This window comes from Oncorhynchus keta, chromosome 23 (genome assembly GCF_023373465.1).
Source record: "Oncorhynchus keta strain PuntledgeMale-10-30-2019 chromosome 23, Oket_V2, whole genome shotgun sequence".
Taxonomy (NCBI): Eukaryota; Metazoa; Chordata; class Actinopteri; order Salmoniformes; family Salmonidae; genus Oncorhynchus; species Oncorhynchus keta.
The window spans coordinates 4,505,793-4,531,830 of NC_068443.1; the positions used below are offsets into that span (position 1 = coordinate 4,505,793).

Genomic DNA, 26,038 nt, shown 5'->3' on the forward strand with positions numbered 1-26,038 from the left:
AGACCCCACACCACTAGAGGGATATCTTCGAACCACCAACTTACTATCCTGAGACAAGGCCGAGTATAGCCCACAAAGATCTCCCCACGGCACGAACCCGATGGGGGCGCCAACCCAGACTGGAAGATCACGTCAGTGACTCAACCCACTCAAGTGACGCACTCCAGAGTCTGTGTCTTTCACATGGGTAGGCAGACCATTCCATAAAAATGGTGCTCTATAGGAGAAATCCTGCCTGGTTGCTGGTTGCTTAGAAATGTTAGGGACAATAAGGAGGCCTGAGTCTTTTGACCATAGCGCACGTGTGTACATGAACGGCAGGACCAATTTGGAAAGATAGGTAGGAGCAAGCTCATGTAATGCTTTGTAGGTTAGCAGTAAAACCTTGAAATCAGCCCTTGCTTTGACAGGAAGCCAGTGTAGGGAGGCTAGCACTGGAGTAATATGATCACATTTTTGGGTACTAGTCAGGATTCTAGCAGCCATATTTAGCACTAACTGAAGTTTATTTAGTGCTTTATCCGGGTAGCTGGAAAGGAGAGCATTGCAGTAGTCTAATCTGGAAGTGACAAAAGCGTGGATACATTTTTCTGCATCATGTTTGGACAGAAAGTATCAGATTTTTGCAATGTTACGTAGATGGAAAACAGCTGTCCTTGAAACAGTCTTGATATGTTTGTCAAAAGAGAGATCAGGGTCCAGAGTAACGCAGAGGTCCTTCACAGTTTTATTTAAGATGACTGTACAACCATCAAGATTAATTATCAGCTCCAACAGATCTAGATCTAGAATCTTAACTAGAACCAAACCACATATTACTCTAGTGCTAGCTTCTCTACACTGGCTTCCTGTTAAGGCTAGGGCTGATTTCAAGGTTTTACTGCTAACCTACAAAGCAATAGATTTCATTGTTTCTTGGGGCCTAAAACTAGCATCTGTTTTGTCTGAGTTTAAAAGTAAAACATTTGCCGCCATACACTTCCTTATGTCTGAAACACAGGCTTCCAGGTCGGTAAATTTTGGATCTTCACCTTGTTTCATCGAAATGTACAGCTGTGTATCATTCGCATAGCAATGAAAGTTAACATTGTGTTTCCGAATGACATCACCAAGAGGTAAAATGCAGCTTTTTCAAACATTTGAGAGGAATGGAAGATTTGATATAGGCAGATTAGTTTTTTAAATATTTGCTGGGTCAAGGTTTGGCTTTATTCCTGTCACTTTTCAGTGAGTTTGGTACATATCCGGTGGATAGGGAGCCGTTTATTATGTTCAACATAGGAGGGCCAAGCACAGGAAGCAGCTCTTTCAGTAGTTTAGTTGGACTAGGGTCCAGTATACAGCTTGAAGGTTTAGAGGCCATGACTATGTTCATCAATGTGTTAATAGATATAATATTGAAAAAACTTGAGTGTCTCCCATGATCCTAGGTCCTGGCAGTGTTGTGCAGACTCAGGACAACTGAGCTTTGGAGAAATGTGCAGATTTAAAAGGAATAATTTGCTTTCTGATGATCATCTTTTCGTCATGGAAGTTCATGAATTTATCACTGCTGAAGTGAAAGCCATCCCGTCTTGGGGAATGCTGCTTTTTAGTTAGCTTTGGAGAATTGGTCAGAAAGACTGGTATATCATTGGTCTCAGATGGGAATGGAACCACAGGAGTGAGGCGATGGAACCAAAATCGTGATGAATACTGGATCGGATGGAGAGACATGTTGAGATTGAGCTGCAGGAAGTAGGTGAGTTGTTCGTAAGGGTAGATGGTAGCCGGAACAGGTAGACTGTGGTTCTGCCAAACTGATCGGTTCTGCTGTGTTTGATGGGGAAGATGAAGGTTTCTTTGTCAAGGATGGTGACGTCTGACACGCTGGGAGGAGATCGAAGGATTTTAGATAGCAGACGAGGATGTAAACACTGAACATAGCAGGAATTCCAAAAGAAACATTGATTCTAGTGTGGAAGACACGGCAATGGGGATGTAGCCAGACTGCAGCATCTCCATGCAGGCAGACAAGATGTTGAGTGTGATAGGCTGGCGGTGAGGGACGGGGGGTGGTGGTGGACTTTGGTTCATTGGATGCCCTTGAGTAGAAGGGAGACTTGCGGGTGAGGGGGAGGAGCGTGGAGACCCAAAAAGCAATTTGATAAAGAAGTTAAAGAAGTGCCCCCCGGAGAGAAGCGGCTACGGCGATTGACTACAACTCGAACAGGGCGGAGGACGGGAGCAACAGGAGAGGGAGGCCAAATCAACAACCGCTGTAGAAACCCCCCGTACCCGATGAAAGGGGCAGCGTCGGTGAACAGTTGTATGTTTTCAGGAGAAGAGACACATTCATCATAGAAAAAGGTGATTCCGTTCTAATGACTGAAGAGAAGGTGCCGAAAGCCTGAGCTCCGAGAGGACGTTGAAGACCACGGTGTGAAGCAGGGTAGGCACAGAGGCAGCCAGGGAGAGGTGGGACAAGAAGGAGCGGTCTTGAGGGATGATCCTGATGGCCTAATTCAGGTGGCCCAGCAGTGAAAGCTACTGACGTTTAGTGCAGTGTTGACATTCAGCAAGATCCAAAGGCTCCGGTACTGAATATTCGAGGAGTGCGATTGCATCCAATTGTCAGGCAGACAGAAGTAGTACCACTCCTCCCAGCAGACTCCGAAAACATTCCAGGTGTCAGGATGGAGGGGCAGCACCATTACAGCGGAGATGATGTCGTCCTTGGCAAGGCTCCACAGCCAGCAAGTTTAATGTGAGTGATGGCATGGTTGATTGTGGCATACTGTAAGGAGAAGTCAGGTTTGGGGATTAGGTTGTTAACATTGGAGACTTAAGATTTGTGGGGTGGGGGGGGTTGAGAAATCGATAAGCTTCTTGCCAATTTTAAGCTTCTTGGCAATTTTGAGGTGGGGAATGGCAGGGAGGGGAAGGGGCCAATCATAAACCCCTGCTTCACCTCCTTGGCCAGGAGGATGGCGGAAGTGCAAGGAGTAGAGATGAGGCCGGGAGAAACAACTCAATTCAGGAGTGGTCAGGGTGAAGATCAGGGCATTGGGTGGAGGATGAGCCAGGGTGGTTGTAGAGAGGGAGCGGTGGGCCAGAGGAGGGCTGGTCTGCAGCCGGGGTGGTTGTAGAGAGGGAGCGGTGGGCCGGAGGAGGGCTGGTCTGCAGCCGGGGTGGTTGTAGAGAGGGAGCGGTGGGCCAGAGGAGGGCTGGTCTGCAGCCGGGGTGGTTGTAGAGAGGGAGCGGTGGGCCGGAGGATGGCTGGTCTGCAGCCGGCAGTGAGGACTTGAACAGAGGTAGTCTTTTCACTGAACTGGGACAGGGTCGTAGCTTGGATGGCTGTGGGCCCATAACTGGCTGAGGAGGTGGAGCTGTGAGAGGTCGTTGGTAGATGGGAGGCCAGAGCGGGCAACCAGATGATGAGTTGCAACGCCGGTGGCAACAGAGAGAGGCGGTCGCTAGCAGAGAAAGTGGGTAAGCCACTGCCGAGGCAACGGTTACAGGGCCAGCGAGGCCGGAGGGAGAAGTAGGAGCAAGAGGGAAGGAAGCTGAGGGGCCAGAGCAGGCGTACAAGGAGTGCAGGCACTGCTGGCAGAGACAAGGGCAGGGAGGGAGGGTTAGAGAGTAGGAAAAGCTGACGATAAGGTAGAGAAGTTAGCGGGAACAGACAGAATTTGAAGGCCCTTGGCAGGGGCAGAGGCATGGCGTCCAGGATGTTTACAGGTTGTGGGCCGCATGTGGAGAGGCTGATTGGCCCGGGAGGCCGACCACCGCATTCCGGTTCTTTGTGAGGCCTGGAACGGTGGTGTTACAGGACTCTTAAAGACTCAACTTTGAGGAGACCTTTTTAGCTAACTCAAGGCTTGTCACGCAGCATGCGACACAAAACAGAGAGAAGGAATGACTGTTTGGTCAGGGTAAAGTAGGGTGGTGGTGGTGGTGGTGGTGGTGAGTAATGAGAGTGAGAACAGGTGTTGAGGCTGATTAGCAGTTAGTATCAGCTGGAGCTTGTCGAGTTGCTTGGGAGCTATGTTCAAGGCAACTAGTTAAGGATAATAAGGTTAATAGGTTAATAGATAAGGGTGGTAAAAGTAGTGGAGGCTCATTGGAAATGGTTAGCAGCCCGGTGCTTGTTGAGTTGCGTTCAATGTAACTAGTTAAGTGTTGCAAACAGTAGTGGAGGCTCATTGGAAATGGTTAGCAGCCCGGTGCTTGTTGAGTTGCGTTCAATGTAACTAGTTAAGTGTTGCAAACAGTAGTGGAGGCTCATTGGAAATGGTTAGCAGCCCGGTGCTTGTTGAGTTGCGTTCAATGTAACTAGTTAAGTGTTGCAAACAGTAGTGGAGGCTGATTGGAAATGGTTAGCAGCCCGGTGCTTGTTGAGTTGCGTTCAATGTAACTAGTTAAGTGTTGCAAACAGTAGTGGAGGCTCATTGGAAATGGTTAGCAGCCCGGTGCTTGTTGAGTTGCGTTCAAGACAACTAGTTAATTAAGTGTTGCGTTCAAGTCTGGTCTGTTCTCCTGAATTTTTGTTCATCCTTAACACCAAACACGTGTTGTCTGGGGGTTGCAAATACTTTTCTGTAGAAACAATAAGCTTCATGTGATTTCCAGTATATTGTTATTAAATTCATAGGAACAGACTGGATTGGGGAATCCTAACAAGTGACATCAATAAGGGATCATAGCTTTCATCTGTATTACCCTGGTCAGTCTATCTATGTAACTGAAAGATCAAGTGTTCATAATGTTTTGTAAGCTCAGTTTACTGTACACATACACACACATGCACAAACAGGAGTTTTGAGTCATGAAATAATTTGCAAGAGCAACAAATGACTGAGAGAGAGAAATAATATCAAATAAGAGCTGTCTGAATGGAGTTCTTTACTTTCACCTGTGTGTGTGTGTGTGTGTGTGTGTGTGTGTGTGTGTGTGTGTGTGTGTGTGTGTGTGTGTGTGTGTGTGTGTGTGTGTGTGTGTGTGTGTGTGTGTGTGCGTGTGTTTTGGTTTTCAATTTGCAATGTAATGTATTTGAAACTGATATGTTTTTTATTTTCTGGCAACAGCCTACGTTAAAAAAAAATGTATATATACAATTCTGGGGGGGGCTACACCCTTTGTCTCGCCCGCCTCCTATAATATCTCTGTCCCGCCTCCACACAGCTGACCAATGAAATCGTTTAGCTCACACAGAAGGACCAATCACTGAATAATGTACTCTGGAATCTGGAGCAATGGCGGTGTAATTCGGGTTTCCTTTTCGCTTCACCGGGTCGTTGTTCTGCTGCGTAAATGTATTAATCTACAAATCATCTAGATAGTCAGACACATGATGATGTTATAATTTGGGCTATGAATTTGTTGTATAGATCAATGAAAGTGTATGCGCCATGCGCGCACTTAATGTAAAGTCTGGAGCCGCATGGCGTAAGGAGGAGCGGCTTTTACGCAAATGTAGATTCTCATTGGGTCTGTCCAATGAGAGAACGACTGAAGTTATTATTTTATAACGTCAGACAGCTGCATGGTGTAAATAGGCCCTGTATCTAGAACAATCTGAAGAGGTTTTCCACGGTAAGACATTTAAAATATATATATATATATATTATATGACAATCAGTGTTGTAGCGCGTCTTCAGCAAACCAAAATGTATCCAGCGACTGTAGCCAGTATCTCGTTCTGCCCCCCTGAATCGTCTGTAGACTGTTGCCTGTATCTATTTCTGCCCCATTGAATCGTCTTTAGCCTAATGGTAGATAGGCTATTATAGCACTGTCACTATTCTAGTCACAGTGCTATAGTAGATCTAAAGTAAATGTCCTACAGGCATAGATTCCAGCGTCATATGTCCAATAGACATGAATAACGCCAGATTGGATTGATCCTGGGTTGACGTGTGTGTGTGTGTCCAGATGGCCATGTCTCTGGCTGACAGAGCTCTAGGAGCCATCATTGGATCAGCTGTAGCCGACGCAGCAGGTAAAACTAATACAAATCGTTGGCGTTACTGTATAAATAGGGAGTTTTTCCTGACCAACTCTAGGTGCTATAGTTTCAGCCTGTAAATAGGGCGCAGTTTTTTGTCATTTTTATTTATTTGATTTTTTTTTTACAGATTTTCTATAATGTTGTTGGAATTTGGTTTATAGAGCTCCCATCACATGGTCTCTTCTCAGAGGCAAACATAGATAAGTGCTCACAAGTATGATTTAGAACATAAAATGGCGTCATTGTATTCAGCATCAGTGTGTATTAATAACTGAAATAATGTTGAAAAACCTGCACCATCCCTTCAATTTTCATTTTAAGGATAAAAAAAAAGAGCATACACATAATAAACAGATATTTACTTTGGCCATCAGCTTCCCCTCATGACATGACGTCAATTTGACTGTCAATCCCATCCCAGCCCAGCCCCTGCACTGGGTGTACGACCTGGATAAACTGGATGGCTTCCTGAATGAGGCCCCGACACCTGAGTTCAGGCCCAAGTCAGCCAACCCTTTCTACCGCCGTGACACGGGTAACCAGAGCTGCTACGGGGACCAGGCCTTCGTGTTGCTGGAATCACTGTCTGAATGTGGAGGTATAGTCTGTTCTATTATAGTGTGGCACAGTATGCAACTGTTTTTAAAAACTAACTGTTCTCTTAAGATTAACCTCAAAACTATTGCTTTAGCTACACAGCATCTTCATAGATTCAGACCTCGTTGTTTTTTTTCTCTCCCATTTGTTCAGGTCTGAACGTCAATGATCTGAGAAAGAGGACGTATAACTTCTTTGGGCCCAGGTCTGAGTATGACACCCCTGTCAATGACCCGTACAGGGATAGGAGTGGTAAGAAAACCTGGTGATGAAGGCTGAAAGGAATTAATACACTCCATTCAGGATCACGTAGTGGATCAATATAGTTGCATCTAAAATAAAACAAACATGACAGGACTGTATATATATTTTTTTTAGGCTGTGGATATATACGACCAGCAGATCCCTAGCCTTAAATTTGACTTTACCCTAACCTCACCCCTTCCTCTATGTCAGGGAAACTGGCCCCCGACCATGCATGTTAATGATTGTCAAAAAGCTGAATGTGTTGTATTGTGTGTCGTGTAAGGACCCAGACCCCAGCTGCCCATTGAGGGACCATGGCGACATGGAAGTATAAAGAGCTTCATGAAAAACATGGACGCAGGCCAGGAAGACACAGGTAAACAATAATAAAAACAACATTATGTGTATACTATACGTACGTGATAGATGTCAAATAAAGCCTTACCAGCTCTAATGTTGCGTAATGTCTCTCTGGTCTTCTTCTAGGATGTGAGACGGACTTTCAGCCGGATGGCATAGCGAAGCTGGCTCCGATCGTGGCGTTGTATGCTGGGAAGCCTGACATGTTGGAGAAGGTAGAGGAGGCTGTCCGAGTCACGCAGAACAATGACGCGTGTGTGGCTGAGACACTGGCAGCAGCAAGGTCAGTTACCTGTATGAAGGAAACATACTGTATAGCATGTACAGGTATCAGGACATGGTGATCACAAGAGCTCTGAGTTCAGGCGGGCCTTCGCGCTTCAGTAAATAAAGGAACGGGTGCTCAACAACAATGACAGAAATCATGTGAAGGACTTACCAAGAAAGACTTCCAAACGGACTAGGTAGAGATAGAAAGGAGTTGGAGTACTCCACACAAACAGCCAAACAGACTAGGTAGAGATAGAAAGGAGTTGGAGTACTCCACACAAACAGCCAAACAGACTAGGTAGAGATAGAAAGGAGTTGGAGTACTCCACACAAACAGCCAAACAGACTAGGTAGAGATAGAAAGGAGTTGGAGTACTCCACACAAACAGCCAAACAGACTAGGTAGAGATAGAAAGGAGTTGGAGTACTCCACACAAACAGCCAAACAGACTAGGTAGAGATAGAAAGGAGTTGGAGTACTCCACACAAACAGCCAAACAGACTAGGTAGAGATAGAAAGGAGTTGGAGTACTCCACACAAACAGCCAAACAGACTAGGTAGAGATAGAAAGGAGTTGGAGTACTCACACAAACAGCCAAACAGACTAGGTAGAGATAGAAAGGAGTTGGGAGTACTCCACACAAACAGCCAAACAGACTAGGTAGAGATAGAAAGGAGTTGGAGTACTCCACACAAACAGCCAAACAGACTAGGTAGAGATAGAAAGGAGTTGGAGTACTCCACACAAACAGCCAAACAGACTAGGTAGAGATAGAAAGGAGTTGGAGTACTCCACACAAACAGCCAAACAGACTAGGTAGAGATAGAAAGGAGTTGGAGTACTCCACACAAACAGCCAAACAGACTAGGTAGAGATAGAAAGGAGTTGGAGTACTCCACACAAACAGCCAAACAGACTAGGTAGAGATAGAAAGGAGTTGGAGTACTCACACAAACAGCCAAACAGACTAGGTAGAGATAGAAAGGAGTTGGAGTACTCCACACAAACAGCCAAACAGACTAGGTAGAGATAGAAAGGAGTTGGAGTACTCCACACAAACAGCCAAACAGACTAGGTAGAGATAGAAAGGAGTTGGAGTACTCCACACAAACAGCCAAACAGACTAGGTAGAGATAGAAAGGAGTTGGAGTACTCCACACAAACAGCCAAACAGACTAGGTAGAGATAGAAAGGAGTTGGAGTACCACACAAACAGCCAAACAGACTAGGTAGAGATAGAAAGGAGTTGGAGTACTCCACACAAACAGCCAAACAGACTAGGTAGAGATAGAAAGGAGTTGGAGTACTCCACACAAACAGCCAAACAGACTAGGTAGAGATAGAAAGGAGTTGGAGTACTCCACACAAACAGCCAAACAGACTAGGTAGAGATAGAAAGGAGTTGGAGTACTCCACACAAACAGCCAAACAGACTAGGTAGAGATAGAAAGGAGTTGGAGTACTCCACACAAACAGCCAAACAGACTAGGTAGAGATAGAAAGGAGTTGGGAGTACTCCACACAAACAGCCAAACAGACTAGGTAGAGATAGAAAGGAGTTGGAGTACTCCACACAAACAGCCAAACAGACTAGGTAGAGATAGAAAGGAGTTGGAGTACTCCACACAAACAGCCAAACAGACTAGGTAGAGATAGAAAGGAGTTGGAGTACTCCACACAAACAGCCAAACAGACTAGGTAGAGATAGAAAGGAGTTGGAGTACTCCACACAAACAGCCAAACAGACTAGGTAGAGATAGAAAGGAGTTGGAGTACTCCACACAAACAGCCAAACAGACTAGGTAGAGATAGAAAGGAGTTGGAGTACTCCACACAAACAGCCAAACAGACTAGGTAGAGATAGAAAGGAGTTGGAGTACTCCACACAAACAGCCAAACAGACTAGGTAGAGATAGAAAGGAGTTGGAGTACTCCACACAAACAGCCAAACAGACTAGGTAGAGATAGAAAGGAGTTGGAGTACTCCATACAAACAGCCAAACAGACTAGGTAGAGATAGAAAGGAGTTGAGTACTCCATACAAACAGCCAAACAGACTAGGTAGAGATAGAAAGGAGTTGGAGTACTCCATACAAACAGCCAAACAGACTAGGTAGAGATAGAAAGGAGTTGGAGTACTCCACACAAACAGCCAAACAGACTAGGTAGAGATAGAAAGGAGTTGGAGTACTCCACACAAACAGCCAAACAGACTAGGTAGAGATAGAAAGGAGTTGGAGTACTCCACACAAACAGCCAAACAGACTAGGTAGAGATAGAAAGGAGTTGGAGTACTCCACACAAACAGCCAAACAGACTAGGTAGAGATAGAAAGGAGTTGGAGTACTCCACACAAACAGCCAAACAGACTAGGTAGAGATAGAAAGGAGTTGGAGTACTCCACACAAACAGCCAAACAGACTAGGTAGAGATAGAAAGGAGTTGGAGTACTCCACACAAACAGCCAAACAGACTAGGTAGAGATAGAAAGGAGTTGGAGTACTCCACACAAACAGCCAAACAGACTAGGTAGAGATAGAAAGGAGTTGGAGTACTCCACACAAACAGCCAAACAGACTAGGTAGAGATAGAAAGGAGTTGGAGTACTCCACACAAACAGCCAAACAGACTAGGTAGAGGTAGAAAGGAGTTGGAGTACTCCACACAAACAGCCAAACAGACTAGGTAGAGGTAGAAAGGAGTTGGAGTACTCCACACAAACAGCCAAACAGACTAGGTAGAGGTAGAAAGGAGTTGGAGTACTCCACACAAACAGCCAAACAGACTAGGTAGAGATAGAAAGGAGTTGGAGTACTCCACACAAACAGCCAAACAGACTAGGTAGAGATAGAAAGGAGTTGGAGTACTCCACACAAAACAGCCAAACGGACTAGGTAGAGATAGAAAGGAGTTGGAGTACTCCACACAAACAGCCAAACAGACTAGGTAGAGATAGAAAGGAGTTGGAGTACTCCACACAAACAGCCAAACAGACTAGGTAGAGATAGAAAGGAGTTGGAGTACTCCACACAAACAGCCAAACAGACTAAATGTTTTGCTCACTTTAATCCATTGTACAGGATGCGAACAGATGACTGACGTTTCAACATTGCAAAACACATCATTACAGACCTAATAACTCTGGTTATACACAGAGCAAAACACATCATTACAGACCTAATAACTCTGGTTATACACAGAGGACAACATTATAGACCTAATAACTCTGGTTATACACAGAGCAAAACACATCATTATAGACCTAATAACTGGTTATACACAGAGCAAACACATCATTACAGACCTAATAACTCTGGTTATACACAGAGCAAAACATAACATTATAGACCTAATAACTCTGGTTATACACAGAGCAAAACATAACATTACAGACCTAATAACTCTGGTTACACACAGAGGACAACATTACAGACCTAATAACTCTGGTTATACACAGAGCAAAACACATCATTATAGACCTAATAACTGGTTATACACAGAGGACAACATTATAGACCTAATAACTCTGGTTATACACAGAGGACAACATTATAGACCTAATAACTGGTTATACACAGAGCAAAACATAACATTACAGACCTAATAACTCTGGTTATACACAGAGCAAAACATAACATTATAGACCTAATAACTCTGGTTATACACAGAGCAAAACACATCATTACAGACCTAATAACTCTGGTTATACACAGAGCAAAACATAACATTATAGACCTAATAACTGGTTATACACAGAGCAAAACACAACATTATAGACCTAATAACTCTGGTTATACACAGAGCAAAACACATCATTACAGACCTAATAACTCTGGTTATACACAGAGGACAACATTATAGACCTAATAACTCTGGTTATACACAGAGCAAAACATAACATTATAGACCTAATAACTCTGGTTATACACAGAGGACAACGTTATAGACCTAATAACTGGTTATACACAGAGCAAAACATAACATTATAGACCTAATAACTCTGGTTATACACAGAGCAAAACACATCATTACAGACCTAATAACTGGTTATACACAGAGCAAAACACATCATTACAGACCTAATAACTCTGGTTATACACAGAGGACAACACATCATTACAGACCTAATAACTCTGGTTATACACAGAGCAAACACATCATTACAGACCTAATAACTCTGGTTATACACAGAGCAAAACATAACATTATAGACCTAATAACTCTGGTTATACACAGAGCAAAACACATCATTATAGACCTAATAACTGGTTATACACAGAGGACAACATTATAGACCTAATAACTGGTTATACACAGAGCAAAACACATCATTACAGACCTAATAACTCTGGTTATACACAGAGCAAAACACATCATTATAGACCTAATAACTGGTTATACACAGAGGACAACATTATAGACCTAATAACTGGTTATACACAGAGCAAAACACATCATTACAGACCTAATAACTCTGGTTATACACAGAGCAAAACACATCATTACAGACCTAATAACTGGTTATACACAGAGCAAAACACATCATTACAGACCTAATAACTCTGGTTATACACAGAGCAAAACATAACATTATAGACCTAATAACTGGTTATACACAGAGCAAAACACAACATTATAGACCTAATAACTCTGGTTATACACAGAGCAAAACACATCATTACAGACCTAATAACTCTGGTTATACACAGAGCAAAACACATCATTATAGACCTAATAACTCTGGTTATACACAGAGCAAAACACATCATTACAGACCTAATAACTCTGGTTATACACAGAGGACAACATTATAGACCTAATAACTCTGGTTATACACAGAGCAAAACATAACATTATAGACCTAATAACTCTGGTTATACACAGAGGACAACATTATAGACCTAATAACTCTGGTTATACACAGAGCAAAACATAACATTATAGACCTAATAACTCTGGTTATCCACAGAGGACAACATTATAGACCTAATAACTGGTTATACACAGAGCAAAACATAACATTATAGACCTAATAACTCTGGTTATACACAGAGCAAAACACATCATTATAGACCTAATAACTGGTTATACACAGAGGACAACACATCATTACAGACCTAATAACTCTAGTTATACACAGAGCAAAACATAACATTATAGACCTAATAACTGGTTATACACAGAGCAAAACACAACATTATAGACCTAATAACTCTGGTTATACACAGAGCAAAACACATCATTACAGACCTAATAACTCTGGCTATACACAGAGCAAAACACATCATTACAGACCTAATAACTCTGGTTATACACAGAGCAAAACATAACATTATAGACCTAATAACTGGTTATACACAGAGGACAACATTATAGACCTAATAACTCTGGTTATACACAGAGCAAAACACATCATTACAGACCTAATAACTCTGGTTATACACAGAGGACAACATTATAGACCTAATAACTCTGGTTATACACAGAGCAAAACGCATCATTACAGACCTAATAACTGGCTATACACAGAGCAAAACACATCATTACAGACCTAATAACTCTGGTTATACACAGAGCAAAACACATCATTATAGACCTAATAACTCTGGTTATACACAGAGCAAAACACAACATTATAGACCTAATAACTGGCTATACACAGAGCAAAACACATCATTATAGACCTAATAACTCTGGTTATACACAGAGCAAAACACAACATTATAGACCTAATAACTGGTTATACACAGAGCAAAACACAACATTATAGACCTAATAACTCTGGTTATACACAGAGCAAAACACATCATTATAGACCTAATAACTGGCTATACCACAGAGCAAAACACAACATTATAGACCTAATAACTCTGGTTATACACAGAGCAAAACACAACATTATAGACCTAATAACTGGCTATACACAGAGCAAAAAAACGCATCATTATAGACCTAATAACTCTGGTTATACACAGAGCAAAACACATCATTACAGACCTAATAACTCTGGTTATACACAGAGGACAACATTATAGACCTAATAACTGGCTATACACAGAGCAAAACATAACATTACAGACCTAATAACTCTGGTTATACACAGAGCAAAACACAACATTATAGACCTAATAACTCTGGTTATACACAGAGCAAAACACATCATTACAGACCTAATAACTCTGGTTATACACAGAGGACAACATTATAGACCTAATAACTCTGGTTATACACAGAGCAAAACACATCATTATAGACCTAATAACTGGTTATACACAGAGGATAACATTATAGACCTAATAACTGGTTATACACAGAGCAAAACACATCATTACAGACCTAATAACTCTGGTTATACACAGAGCAAAACACATCATTACAGACCTAATAACTCTGGTTATACACAGAGGACAACATTATAGACCTAATAACTCTGGTTATACACAGAGCAAAACACATCATTATAGACCTAATAACTGGTTATACACAGAGGACAACATTATAGACCTAATAACTCTGGTTATACACAGAGGACAACATTATAGACCTAATAACTCTGGTTATACACAGAGGACAACATTATAGACCTAATAACTCTGGTTATACACAGAGCAAAACACATCATTATAGACCTAATAACTGGTTATACACAGAGGACAACATTATAGACCTAATAACTCTGGTTATACACAGAGGACAACATTATAGACCTAATAACTCTGGTTATACACAGAGCAAAACACATCATTATAGACCTAATAACTCTGGTTATACACAGAGCAAAACACATCATTACAGACCTAATAACTCTGGTTATACACAGAGGACAACATTACAGACCTAATAACTCTGGTTATACACAGAGGACAACATTATAGACCTAATAACTCTGGTTATACACAGAGGACAACATTATAGACCTAATAACTCTGGTTATACACAGAGCAAAACACATCATTATAGACCTAATAACGCTGGTTATACACAGAGCAAACACATCATTACAGACCTAATAACTCTGGTTATGCACAGAGCAAAACACAACATTATAGACCTAATAACTCTGGTTATACACAGAGCAAAACACATCATTATAGACCTAATAACTCTGGTTATACACAGAGCAAAACACATCATTACAGACCTAATAACTCTGGTTATACACAGAGGACAACATTATAGACCTAATAACTCTGGTTATACACAGAGCAAAACATAACATTATAGACCTAATAACTCTGGTTATACACAGAGGACAACATTATAGACCTAATAACTCTGGTTATACACAGAGCAAAACATAACATTATAGACCTAATAACTCTGGTTATACACAGAGGACAACATTATAGACCTAATAACTGGTTATACACAGAGCAAAACATAACATTATAGACCTAATAACTCTGGTTATACACAGAGCAAAACACATCATTATAGACCTAATAACTGGTTATACACAGAGGACAACACATCATTACAGACCTAATAACTCTAGTTATACACAGAGCAAAACATAACATTATAGACCTAATAACTGGTTATACACAGAGCAAAACACAACATTATAGACCTAATAACTCTGGTTATACACAGAGCAAAACACATCATTACAGACCTAATAACTCTGGCTATACACAGAGCAAAACACATCATTACAGACCTAATAACTCTGGTTATACACAGAGCAAAACATAACATTATAGACCTAATAACTGGTTATACACAGAGGACAACATTATAGACCTAATAACTCTGGTTATACACAGAGCAAAACACATCATTACAGACCTAATAACTCTGGTTATACACAGAGGACAACATTATAGACCTAATAACTCTGGTTATACACAGAGCAAAACACAACATTATAGACCTAATAACTGGCTATACACAGAGCAAAACACATCATTACAGACCTAATAACTCTGGTTATACACAGAGCAAAACACATCATTATAGACCTAATAACTCTGGTTATACACAGAGCAAAACACAACATTATAGACCTAATAACTGGCTATACACAGAGCAAAACACATCATTATAGACCTAATAACTCTGGTTATACACAGAGCAAAACACAACATTATAGACCTAATAACTGGTTATACACAGAGCAAAACACAACATTATAGACCTAATAACTCTGGTTATACACAGAGCAAAACACATCATTATAGACCTAATAACTGGCTATACCACAGAGCAAAACACAACATTATAGACCTAATAACTCTGGTTATACACAGAGCAAAACACAACATTATAGACCTAATAACTGGCTATACACAGAGCAAAACGCATCATTATAGACCTAATAACTCTGGTTATACACAGAGCAAAACACATCATTACAGACCTAATAACTCTGGTTATACACAGAGGACAACATTATAGACCTAATAACTGGCTATACACAGAGCAAAACATAACATTACAGACCTAATAACTCTGGTTATACACAGAGCAAAACACAACATTATAGACCTAATAACTCTGGTTATACACAGAGCAAAACACATCATTACAGACCTAATAACTCTGGTTATACACAGAGGACAACATTATAGACCTAATAACTCTGGTTATACACAGAGCAAAACGCATCATTACAGACCTAATAACTGGCTATACACAGAGCACATCATTATAGACCTAATAACTGGTTATACACAGAGCACATCATTACAGACCTAATAACTCTGGTTATACACAGAGCAAAACACATCATTACAGACCTAATAACTCTGGTTATACACAGAGGACAACATTATAGACCTAATAACTCTGGTTATACACAGAGCAAAACACATCATTATAGACCTAATAACTCTGGTTATACACAGAGGACAACATTATAGACCTAATAACTGGTTATACACAGAGGACAACATTATAGACCTAATAACTCTGGTTATACACAGAGGACAACATTATAGACCTAATAACTCTGGTTATACACAGAGCAAAACACATCATTATAGACCTAATAACTGGTTATACACAGAGGACAACATTATAGACCTAATAACTGGTTATACACAGAGGACAACATTATAGACCTAATAACTCTGGTTATACACAGAGCAAAACACATCATTATAGACCTAATAACTCTGGTTATACACAGAGCAAAACACATCATTACAGACCTAATAACTCTGGTTATACACAGAGGACAACATTACAGACCTAATAACTCTGGTTATACACAGAGGACAACATTATAGACCTAATAACTCTGGTTATACACAGAGGACAACATTATAGACCTAATAACTCTGGTTATACACAGAGCAAAACACATCATTATAGACCTAATAACTGGTTATACACAGAGGACAACATTATAGACCTAATAACTGGTTATACACAGAGCAAAACACATCATTACAGACCTAATAACTCTGGTTATACACAGAGCAAAACACATCATTATAGACCTAATAACTGGTTATACACAGAGGACAACATTATAGACCTAATAACTGGTTATACACAAAGCAAAACACAACACGTTCATTTATTTATTCATTTAAAACCCAAATGCTTTTTCCTTCTTTATGTTCCAGGATCCTAGAGCATTTCATCCTGAATGGTCCTTCTTTCTGTTCCAGGATCCTAGAGCATTTCATCCTGAATGGTCCTTCTTTCTGTTCCAGGATCCTAGAGCATTTCATCCTGAATGGTCCTTCTTTATGTTCCAGGATCCTAGAGCATTTCATCCTGAATGGTCCTTCTTTCTGTTCCAGGATCCTAGAGCATTTCATCCTGAATGGTCCTTCTTTCTGTTCCAGGATCCTAGAGCATTTCATCCTGAATGGTCCTTCTTTCTGTTCCAGGATCCTAGAGCATTTCATCCTGAATGGTCCTTCTTTCTGTTCCAGGATCCTAGAGCATTTCATCCTGAATGGTCCTTCTTTCTGTTCCAGGATCCTAGAGCATTTCATCCTGAATGGTCCTTCTTTCTGTTCCAGGATCCTAGAGCATTTCATCCTGAATGGTCCTTCTTTCTGTTCCAGGATCCTAGAGCATTTCATCCTGAATGGTCCTGATGAGAAGGTCCTGGATTCTGTGCTTGATCAGCTCACTGACCCGAACAGGAAACAGCCACAGGACTTGGACAAAGCTGTGGTTGGTATGTGACTCACTGACTGGGAGGCCCACCCTGGCCTGTGTCCCAATAATCTGTACTTTCTCTTAAAGTGTGCAATATGTAATGGTCTAACACATTTCTTATCAATTCTACTCTGTTTTAGGCCACATTTACCAGGTGAGGGAGAATCTGTCCAAGGCTCACCAGGATCTGATCCCCAGTGTGTTCCCCAACAGCTGTGGTCAGCTATGTCGTTTAACACTCAATCACTTTTAATTTAACCTGTTTGATGTTACTTTTTTGTGGGGATATGAAATATAAACAGAATTAAATTATGGTTGTCCGTCCTCGTCTTGGTCTCAGTCTGTCAGTTGTGTTTGAGTGGGTTTTAAGTATGGTCTCGATCTCTTAGGTTTGCCTGGTTCATTCCAAGCGGCGCTGCATGGGGTCCTGACGGCTAAGGAGTTTGATCAAGCTATCAGGGACACCATGGTGTGCGGAGGATGCACATGCAGCAGGAGCTCATTCATCGGTGCTTGTCTAGGGGCTCAGGTACCATGGACACTTAACACTAGTCTTTTCTTATTTACCACTGACTTTGCTAATAGTTACTTACCGAAGAAAATGCTTAGTTTCTTTTTTAAGATGAATGCCCAACGTGTACGTCGCTCTGGGCAAGAGCATCTGCTAAATGACTACAATGTAAAAATGTATCAGGGCTCTGGTATGGAACACTGCATAACTAGGACCGAACTAGGACCTAACTAGGACCTAACTAGGACCTAACTAGGACCGAACTAGGACCTAACTAGGACCTAACTAGGACCTAACTAGGACCGAACTAGGACCTAACTAGGACCGAACTAGGACCTAACTAGGACCTAACTAGGACCTAACTAGGACCGAACTAGGACCTAACTAGGACCGAACTAGGACCGAACTAGGACCTAACTAGGACCGAACTAGGACCTAACTAGGACCTAACTAGGACCGAACTAGGACCGAACTAGGACCTAACTAGGACCGAACTAGGACCTAACTAGGACGGAACTAGGACCTAACTAGGACTAGGACCTAACGAACTAGGACCGAACTAGGACCGAACTAGGACCTAACTAGGGGACCGAACTAGGACCTAACTAGGACCGAACTAGGACCTAACTAGGACACTATCAAACTAGGACCTAACTAGGACCTAACTAGGGGACCAGGTAACTAGGACCTATCAAACTAGGACCTAACTAGGTCAGGAACTAGGGACACTATCAAACTAGGACCTAACTAGGACGGAACTAGGACCTAACTAGGACCTAACTAGGACCGAACTAACTGTGGATCTCTTCTGGATGTTCTGGTGACTCGGGTAACTATGGACACTATCAAACAGGGCTTTACTTGGTCAGGTAACTATGGACACTATCAAACAGGGCTGTACCTGGTCAGGTAACTATGGACACTATCAAACAGGGCTGTACCTGGTCAGGTAACTATGGACACTATCAAACAGGGCTGTACCTGGTCAGGTAACTATGGACACTATCAAACAGGGCTTTAGCTGGTCAGGTAACTATGGACACTATCAAACAGGGCTGTACCTGGTCAGGTAACTATGGACACTATCAAACAGGGCTGTACCTGGTCAGGTAACTATGGACACTATCAAACAGGGCTGTACCTGGTCAGGTAACTATGGACACTATCAAACAGGGCTTTAGCTGGTCAGGTAACTATGGACACTATCAAACAGGGCTGTACCTGGTCAGGTAACTATGGACACTATCAAACAGGGCTGTACCTGGTCAGGTAACTATGGACACTATCAAACAGGGCTGTACCTGGTCAGGTAACTATGGACACTATCAAACAGGGCTGTACCTGGTCAGGTAACTATGGACACTATCAAACAGGGCTGTAGCTGGTCAGGTAACTATGGACACTATCAAACAGGGCTTTAGCTGGTCAGGTAACTATGGACACTATCAAACAGGGCTGTACCTTGTCAACTCGGGGACATACCTGTAGTGGATCTCTTCTGTATAATCTGATGTTCTAGGGTCAGCAGTTTCCTGGCCATGTTTATGACTTGGCTGGGAAAGACTACTACTAAGGCTGTTCAAGTCACGTATGGTCATGAAAAACTCGGGTCTCCATATTAAATACATATTTCATTATGGTTAGATGTTTTTTTATTTTTTTATTTTATGAACTCAAAAAATAATATTACTAACGTTTTTATTCAATGTTTTTATCCGTACAGATTGGGCTTCAAGGCATCCCTAACTCATGGAAGACCAAGACACTACGGTACAACTCTCTCCTGGAACTCGGCAAAAAAGTGACTGAACGTTATCACCAAATGTAATCCAACTACTTCTGACCGTTTATTATTCACATTCTAGATGACCACGTATGTAATGTAACCTTATTACCACCCGTTCCCACTATCTTCACTGACTGGTGCACTTTGACAGAACATTAAATGAAGGGCCCGGCCTAAACTAGTGGGTTGGAACTGGATGCTCTTGATTCTGTTGACTCGTAGCATGTTGTATGAAGATGTTTCTACTTGTTATTTTCAATGAAGGCATTTCTATAATAAAGCCATCCTTATAAACACTTCCTCTGTGACTTGATGTTTGTAAAGCCCACCATGGCTAGGAGATATGCTCCTGGTGTAATGTGAAGATGACACAGATGCCTAAAGAAAGATCTGGTAAAAGTGGGTTTAACGTGAGGTGAAATGTAGGTTAAAATGCCCCCTCCATTAGATATGCACTGGCCTAAAGCCCAGTCTGTTCAGTCAAGTCTATGACCACAACTTCTTACCACAGGATTACACTGTAGTCTGTCTGAGATTAAACCATGTTCTTTTTCCTAATGTTTAGAGAACATTCCCAGAACATTCCTACATTTCTTGAACAAGAACATATTGGCCAGAACCACCCTTCCTGGACCCTGTCCATTCCAATCTCTGAACTCGTACACACAAGTTGAACTTGCGAACACGCGTGGTTGCACGCACGCTCACACACACACACACACACACACACACACACACACACACACACACACAGCCAAAGGTTAAATAAAAAATATTTAAAATAAAAACACCATTGCAATGATATGAGTTCCCCAATGAACTGCAGAAAGAGTATGGCATGTTCTCATGTCATTTAATGTATTTTATTCAACATGGGATTATATTATTTTTCTCCCGCCGAAGACCCTCTCTGACCACATCTGACACAGAAAAGCGTTTTCATTCATTCATTTTCTCCCCAATCGATTATGGAAATGCAGAATTTAGGGGTCAAATTATAGCTCATCTAAAACCGTGTTCAACAATTCTCCTCGTCTACGAATCCCTAAATGGAATTGAACCTGCCTATCTGTCAGACCTACTCTCCCCCTATGAACCTCCACCCACGCTATGTTCAACTCAGGTCAAACTGCTCCATGGCCCCAGGACCTGGCTCCTCCCACGCACCACACAGTTGGAACTCCCTTCCTGACAAACTCAGGGCTGTTCAGACGGTTGGGGCTTTAAAATAGGCCTTGAGACTCAGGCGGTTGGGGCTTTTAAAGCAGGCCTTGAGACTCAGACGGTTGGGGCTTTTATTAAAGCAGGCCTTGAGACTCAGACGGTTGGGGCTTTTATTAAAGCAGGCCTTGAGACTCAGACGGTTGGGGCTTTTATTAAAGCAGGCCTTGAGACTCAGACGGTTGGGGCTTTTATTAAAGCAGGCCTTGAGACTCAGACGGTTGGGGCTTTTATTAAAGCAGGCCTTGAGACTCAGACGGTTGGGGCTTTTATTAAAGCAGGCCTTGAGACTCAGACGGTTGGGGCTTTTATTAAAGCAGGCCTTGAGACTCAGACGGTTGGGGCTTTTATTAAAGCAGGCCTTGAGACTCAGAGGCCGGACTCAGATGGTTGGGGCTTTTATTAAAGCAGGCCTTGAGACTCAGACGGTTGGGGCTTTTATTAAAGCAGGCCTTGAGACTCAGACGGTTGGGGCTTTTATTAAAGCAGGCCTTGAGACTCAGACGGTTGGGGCTTTTATTAAAGCAGGCCTTGAGACTCAGACGGTTGGGGCTTTTATTAAAGCAGGCCTTGAGACTCAGACGGTTGGGGCTTTTTTAAAGCAGGCCTTGAGACTCAGACGGTTGGGGCTTTTATTAAAGCAGGCCTTGAGAATCAGACGGTTGGGGCTTTTATTAAAGCAGGCCTTGAGACTCAGACGGTTGGGGCTTTTATTAAAGCAGGCCTTGAGACTCAGACGGTTGGGGTTTTTAAAGCAGGATTTTTTGTCAGGCCAACCCTTCCTCCTAGACCTTTATTTTTCTCCTAGATCTTTTATTTTATGCACTTTGAGATTATTCTTGTATAATTAAAAGCACTTTACAAATGTTATTATCTCTGTAATAAGTATGAATTATTGTGACTGATTTGATTTCAGGAAAAGTATTTTGTATTAATTTACCATTTTCTCCCCCGGCAGAACTACAAGGCCACAGTGAAAAGGTAAGTGATCTGCCTCCTGTCTCTCTTGTCTCTCTTTTGAACCCAACCCCCACAGCAGCACTGACTTGACTCTGTGGTTCTGAATCCAAACCCCCACAGCAGCACTGACTTGACTCTGTGGTTCTGAACCCAACCCCCACAGCAGCACTGACTTGACTCTGTGGTTCTGAACCCAACCCCCACAGCAGCACTGACTTGACTCTGTGGTTCTGAACCCAACCCCCACAGCAGCACTGACTTGACTCTGTGGTTCTGAACCCAACCCCCACAGCAGCACTGAACCCCCACAGCAGCACTGACTTGACTCTGTGGTTCTGAACCCAACCCCCACAGCAGCACTGACTTGACCCTGTGGTTCTGAACCCAACCCCCACAGCAGCACTGACTTGACTCTGTGGTTCTGAACCCAACCCCCACAGCAGCACTGACTCCTTAATGTTTTTTTCAGAGCCCATTTCACACTGCCGGATCCACAGCTGGTCTCAGGATTGTGTAATACAGCGAGTCATTTTACTTACAAAGATGAACAATTTCCTTTATTTATCTACTTAACACAACAGTTGTGGCGGTAGTGTAGCCTAGTGGTTAGAGTGTTGGACTAATAACCAGCAGGTAGCCTAGTGGTTAGTGTTGGACTAATAACCACAAGGTTGCAAGTTCAAATCACCCGAGCTGACAAGGTACAAATCTGTCGTTCTGCCCCTGAACAAGGCAGTTAACCCACTGTTCCTAGGCCGTCATTGAAAATAAGAATTTCTTCTTAACTGACTTGCCTAGTAAAATAAAGGTAAAATAAAAATAAATAAAATGTAATTCATGGTAATGAAACAATCGAACACAAAACACTAAAAAAACGTAATTCAATCTTATTCATAACTTTCTCTCTCTCATTATTCTCTCATTTCTTCTCAATTCAGCCATTTTACTGTTTTAAGCCGTCCCCCTTTTGTTGCACGCTGGGAACCTTTTCATGACATCATCTGTGAAGGGCAACCAATAGAAGATAAAGCACACACAGTACCTACTCGTTAACAAAATGAAGGAAGTTTCCGTTAAAATGATTCATACATATTATCCTGCCAATCACTAAATGAAGAAGTTTAAGAAAAATAGCAAACTTAAATTGTGCCTTTTGTAATGACCACCCAGAAACGTGTGTTGCATATTTTTTGGGGCATTGTATTCATGTAAGGAAACTGTGGCAAGACATCAGTAAATGTATAATTAAACACGTTTAGGAGGATTTTACACTATTGTGGAGAGATGTACTGCTTGGATTCTTTACCTATGATAGAAATAAGTTGAACATTTTTTATTTAATTAATTTCATTATTATTTTCCATTATTCTTGCCTAGACTTTCTAAGCAAACAGCTGGAGGCAGGGCTTTCTCCTATAGAGCTCAGTTTTTATGGAATGGTCTGCCTACCCATGTGATAGACGCAGACTCGGTCTGAACCTTTAAGTCTTTATTGAAGACTAATCTCTTCAGTAGGTCCTATGATTGAGTGTAGTCTGGCCCAGGAGTGTGAAGGTGAATGGAAAAGCACTGGAGCAACGAACCGCCCTTGATGTCTCTGCCTGGCCGGTTCCCCTCTCTCCACTGGAATTCTTTGCCTCTAACCCTATTTACAGGGGCTGAGTCACTGGCTTACTGGTGCTCTTCCATGCCGTCCCTAGCAGGGGTGCGTCACTTGAGTGGGTTGAGTCACTGACGTGATCTTCCTGTCGTGGTGGTAGTGTTGGTATGTGATCCACTCCAAACTGGCAATGCATAAATCATGAATCAAAATGGTGTCTATTGCAAGAAAATATTGGCCTTTCACATAACCATACCACAAGGTAGCTACTCTACCTGCTTCATTCATGACGAGAAAACTAACTTGAATAAACTAGCTAGACAACTTAGTTAGCCAAGTTGCTAATTAAGTTAGCAAGCTAGTTTATATCAACCAGTAATACAAAATACGCTTAAAAGTTTTAAAACATTAACTTAGCTGTCACCTTAAGGCTTGATAGCAGGTAAAAACAAAATTACCCTGAAGGGGAAGTCATTTCATTATTTATTAGATAGCTTCTTGATTCTAGATACTAAAATAAATAAAACATCTCAAATTAGCTACTTACTTTAGCGTTAACTTCTTTGAGGTATTTTCAGAACAGATTCTAATTTTGTTGTTTCTCAAGATGTCAGTTCGACCATTTTACACACTCAGTTGGAACGAGGCTAGTCTACCAGTTACAGTGCTTTGAGCTTATGGCCTCTATAACTGATGTCTGACAGAATGATATGAATTTAATATTCTTCAAATGATTGAACATGTCCTCAAAACTCAAATAATTATCTAGCACATCAAAAAGATATATATGTGAAGAGACAGACACACACACAGGCACACATACACACGATAAGACACGCACCCTACACACACGTTCACGTGGATTTTGTATTGTAGATACATGATAGAGTAGTGGCTTAAGGGAACACACCGGATGTGTTGTGAAAATAGTTTTGTGTTGTGAAAAGAATGCCAAGAGTGTGCAAAGCTGTCATCAAGGTCAAAGGTTGGCTATTTATAAAAGAATCTCAAATATAAAATATATCTTGATTTGATTTGATTTTACACTTTTTTGGTTACGACATGATTCCAGATGTGTTATTTATTAGTTTTGATGTCTTCATTGTTACTCTACGATGTAGAAAATAGTACAATAATAAAGAAAAACCCTCGAATTACTAGGTGTTCTAAAACTTTTGACCGGTAGTGTATATATATCTAAAAGACAGTATATGGATATGATGTGTAACGGATGTGAAACGGCTAGCTAGTTAAATAGCGTTTCAATCGGTGACGTCACTTGCTCTGAGACCTTGAAGTAGTGGTTACGCAACTTTTGTGGAGCGATGGGTAACGATGCTTGGTGGGTGACTGTTGTTGATGTGTGCAGAGGGTCCCTGGTTCGTGCCCGGGAATGCGCGAGGGAACGGTCTAAAGTTATACTGTTACAGATGCATATCCACAAAACTCCAAAGATGCATTGGAAATGGTGGGTATAGCCTAAACACTGGTTTAGAATATCAAACACTTGTCATGTAAAGATATCCCCTGATATGGTCCCTTTTCACCCAGAGTGTAGGCTATACAATTTGTTTTATTTTTATAACACCATCCAAAAGGACACTAGGGAGTTAATTTTTTTATTTTTTTTATGATGAAACGAAACGGAATAGAGCTGAGCACAGTCAACATCCTAGAGGAAAACCTGGTTCAGACTGCTTTCCAACACACACTGGGGAGAACAATTCACCTTTCAACAAGACAAGGTCAAATAATACTATACACAAAAATATATATTTACCAAGGTGACAACGGGTATGAATACAAATTGAAGGCGCTGTATATTTCTCTAATATGCGTGGGAATACTTTAGAACATATTTACAACATTAAAATCACGTGGAGCTCATTTGCTGGTGTTTGTACAGTCGTTTATGTCCAACAAATGATTTACTATTGTTTTTTAAATACTTCGTTGGGGAACCCTGTCATGGTCTGCCCACAATATATTATTGTGTGCATAATCTGTAACAAAATGAGCCAGGTTTTCATCCAATTGGCAATACATTTTCATGGTAATATTCAAAAAAATATTCATAAAAACATCATGCGCATTTTCCCACCAGAGATGTTTACATCAAATTGAGTTGTTGCGGTGGGGAAAATATGTGCGTGATGAGGTAGTGCACATAAAAATACCTTTTGCGGTTAAAACATGGGTTTCCCTTGCATTTTCAACCCCGCTGGATGTTCTCTCACAGAAAATGTAGCATTATATAGCGTGTGAACACCTGCGCTCCAGCCAACAGCTCGCAGATACAGTGTGGGTATAGCCTACATCAGTGGTTCCCCGACCTTTTCGGTTACTGTACCACCAGTACCCCGGAAGTGCCTCCTTA

General features: G+C 41.6%; 1 protein-coding gene and 3 long non-coding RNA genes across 10 annotated transcripts; 2 read left to right on the forward strand and 2 right to left on the reverse strand.

Annotated features, from left to right (window-relative positions):
* The first annotated feature begins 5,252 nt into the window (after nucleotides 1-5,252).
* LOC118401740 (crystallin J1A-like) lies at nucleotides 5,253-20,176 on the forward strand. Of its 4 annotated transcripts, none has more exons than XM_052475988.1 (10): nucleotides 5,253-5,574; nucleotides 5,828-5,980; nucleotides 6,411-6,587; nucleotides 6,740-6,838; nucleotides 7,116-7,208; nucleotides 7,319-7,475; nucleotides 17,397-17,602; nucleotides 17,724-17,801; nucleotides 17,973-18,112; nucleotides 19,818-20,176. In XM_052475988.1, the coding sequence occupies exons 2-10, from the start codon at nucleotides 5,914-5,916 to the stop codon at nucleotides 19,920-19,922; spliced, it is 1,122 nt and encodes a 373-aa protein (XP_052331948.1). In that variant the 5' UTR covers nucleotides 5,253-5,574; nucleotides 5,828-5,913; the 3' UTR covers nucleotides 19,923-20,176. The 4 variants fall into 4 exon arrangements, with proteins under 4 accessions (XP_052331948.1, XP_052331947.1, XP_035655209.1 ...); XM_052475987.1 differs by having other exon boundaries at nucleotides 5,255-5,574; nucleotides 5,914-5,980; XM_035799316.2 differs by having other exon boundaries at nucleotides 5,256-5,574; nucleotides 5,914-5,980; nucleotides 17,442-17,602.
* LOC127910897 (uncharacterized) lies at nucleotides 11,156-16,938 on the reverse strand. Its single transcript, XR_008076692.1, has 6 exons — nucleotides 16,617-16,938; nucleotides 16,203-16,327; nucleotides 14,816-14,858; nucleotides 14,262-14,426; nucleotides 11,544-11,588; nucleotides 11,156-11,327 (listed from the first exon to the last, which is right to left on the reverse strand). It is a non-coding gene; the product is annotated as an uncharacterized LOC127910897 (long non-coding RNA).
* Nucleotides 18,119-18,603, reverse strand: LOC127910898 (uncharacterized). Its single transcript, XR_008076693.1, has 3 exons — nucleotides 18,552-18,603; nucleotides 18,486-18,507; nucleotides 18,119-18,430 (listed from the first exon to the last, which is right to left on the reverse strand). It is a non-coding gene; the product is annotated as an uncharacterized LOC127910898 (long non-coding RNA).
* Nucleotides 18,837-19,802, forward strand: LOC127910896 (uncharacterized). Of its 4 annotated transcripts, XR_008076691.1 has the most exons (4): nucleotides 18,837-19,083; nucleotides 19,124-19,243; nucleotides 19,284-19,443; nucleotides 19,484-19,802. It is a non-coding gene; the product is annotated as an uncharacterized LOC127910896 (long non-coding RNA). The 4 variants fall into 4 exon arrangements; XR_008076689.1 differs by having other exon boundaries at nucleotides 18,837-19,243; XR_008076688.1 differs by having other exon boundaries at nucleotides 19,124-19,443.
* Nucleotides 20,177-26,038: the final 5,862 nt, after the last annotated feature.